Source organism: Numida meleagris, unplaced genomic scaffold (genome assembly GCF_002078875.1).
Source record: "Numida meleagris isolate 19003 breed g44 Domestic line unplaced genomic scaffold, NumMel1.0 unplaced_Scaffold432, whole genome shotgun sequence".
Lineage (NCBI taxonomy): Eukaryota > Metazoa > Chordata > Aves > Galliformes > Numididae > Numida > Numida meleagris.
In genome coordinates this window covers 14839-16093 of record NW_018364650.1, presented here as the reverse complement: position 1 = coordinate 16093, position 1255 = coordinate 14839, and the positions used below count along the sequence as shown (strand labels likewise).

At 64.6% G+C, this 1255-nt stretch overlaps 1 protein-coding gene across 1 annotated transcript in view; it reads right to left on the bottom strand.

Moving 5' to 3' along the window:
• The window catches only part of LOC110391643, a gene marked incomplete at its 5' end in the record, with an annotated part of 16789 nt that extends 15536 nt beyond the window's left edge, over window positions 1–1253 (bottom strand). Inside the window, 1 exon segment of the mRNA XM_021383596.1 lies at window positions 4–1253. Coding sequence (XP_021239271.1) covers window positions 4–1201 — 1198 coding nt within the window.
• Between the last annotated feature and the right edge of the window lie 2 nt (window positions 1254–1255).

Below are 1255 nucleotides of genomic sequence, written 5' to 3'. Positions count from 1 at the left end.
GGCCTAGAGCGGCCATGGGGCTGCAGTTGACCATAGAGTCTCGGTGGGCAGTGGGGCCTAGAGCGGCCATCGGGTCAGGGTTGGCCATAGAGTTGTGGTGGGCCTTCAAGTCAAGGTGTTCCATTGGGTCACAGTTAACCATAGAGTCACGGTGGGCACTGGGTCCTAGAGTGGCCATGGGTCTGCAGTTGACCACAGAGTTCTGGAGGACCTTGAGGCCTAGAGCGGCTGTCGGGTCGCGGTTGGCCATAGAGTCACAGTGGGCCTTTGGGACTAGAGGGGCCACAGGGCTGCGTTTGACCATAGAGTCACAGTGGGCTTTTGGGCCTAGAGCGGCCGTTTGGTCGTGGTTAACCATAGAGTTGTGGTGGGCCTGCAAGTCAAGGTGTTCCATTGGGTCACTGTTAACCACAGAGTCATGGCGGGCTTTGGGGCCTAGAGTGGCCATGGGGCTGCAGTTGACCATAGAGCTCTGGAGGACCTTGAGGCCTAGAGCGGCTGTCGGGTCGTGGTTGGCCATAGAGTCACAGCAGGCCTTCAAGTCAAGGTGTTCCGTTGGGTCACAGTTAACCATAGAGTTGGGGCGAGCCTTGGGGCCTAGAGGGGCCGTGGGGCAGCAGTCGGACACAGAGTTCTGGGGGACCTCCAGACCCAGAGGGGCCGTGGAGCCGTGGGGGTTCTCCAGCTCCAGCTGATCCGCGGGGCAGCAGTTGACCATAGAGTCCCGGTGGCCCTCGGCGTCCCCGCGGGCCGTGGGGCGGCGGTGGTCCTCCAGGTCCGTGGGGACGGAGCGCTGGGCGGTCACAGAGCGTCGGTCGGTCACAGGGCCGGGGGCGGCGGTGGGGCCCTGGGGGGGGTCAGGCTCCGGGGGGGTCACGGGGGCGGGGAGGAGCGCGGGGTGTTGGAGGACTTCTCTCTCCAGCTGGGCCACGGGGTCTCGGAGGACCACAGAGCCTCGGTTGAGCACGGAGTCTTGGAGGACAACGGAGTCTTGGTTGACATTGAGGTCCCGGAGGACCGCGGAGCCTCGGAGGACCACAGGGTGTTGGAGGACCACGGACCCTCGCTTGACCTCCGCCTCCAGACGGATCGTGGGGTCTTGGAGGACCACGGAATCTTGGAGGACCACGGACCCCCGCTTGGCCGTAGAGTCTCGGAGGACCGCGAGGTCTCGCTTGACGTTGGGGTCCTGGCGGACCATAGAGTCTCGGAGGACCTCAGCCTCCGGGGGTACCACGGGGTCTTGGAGGACCGC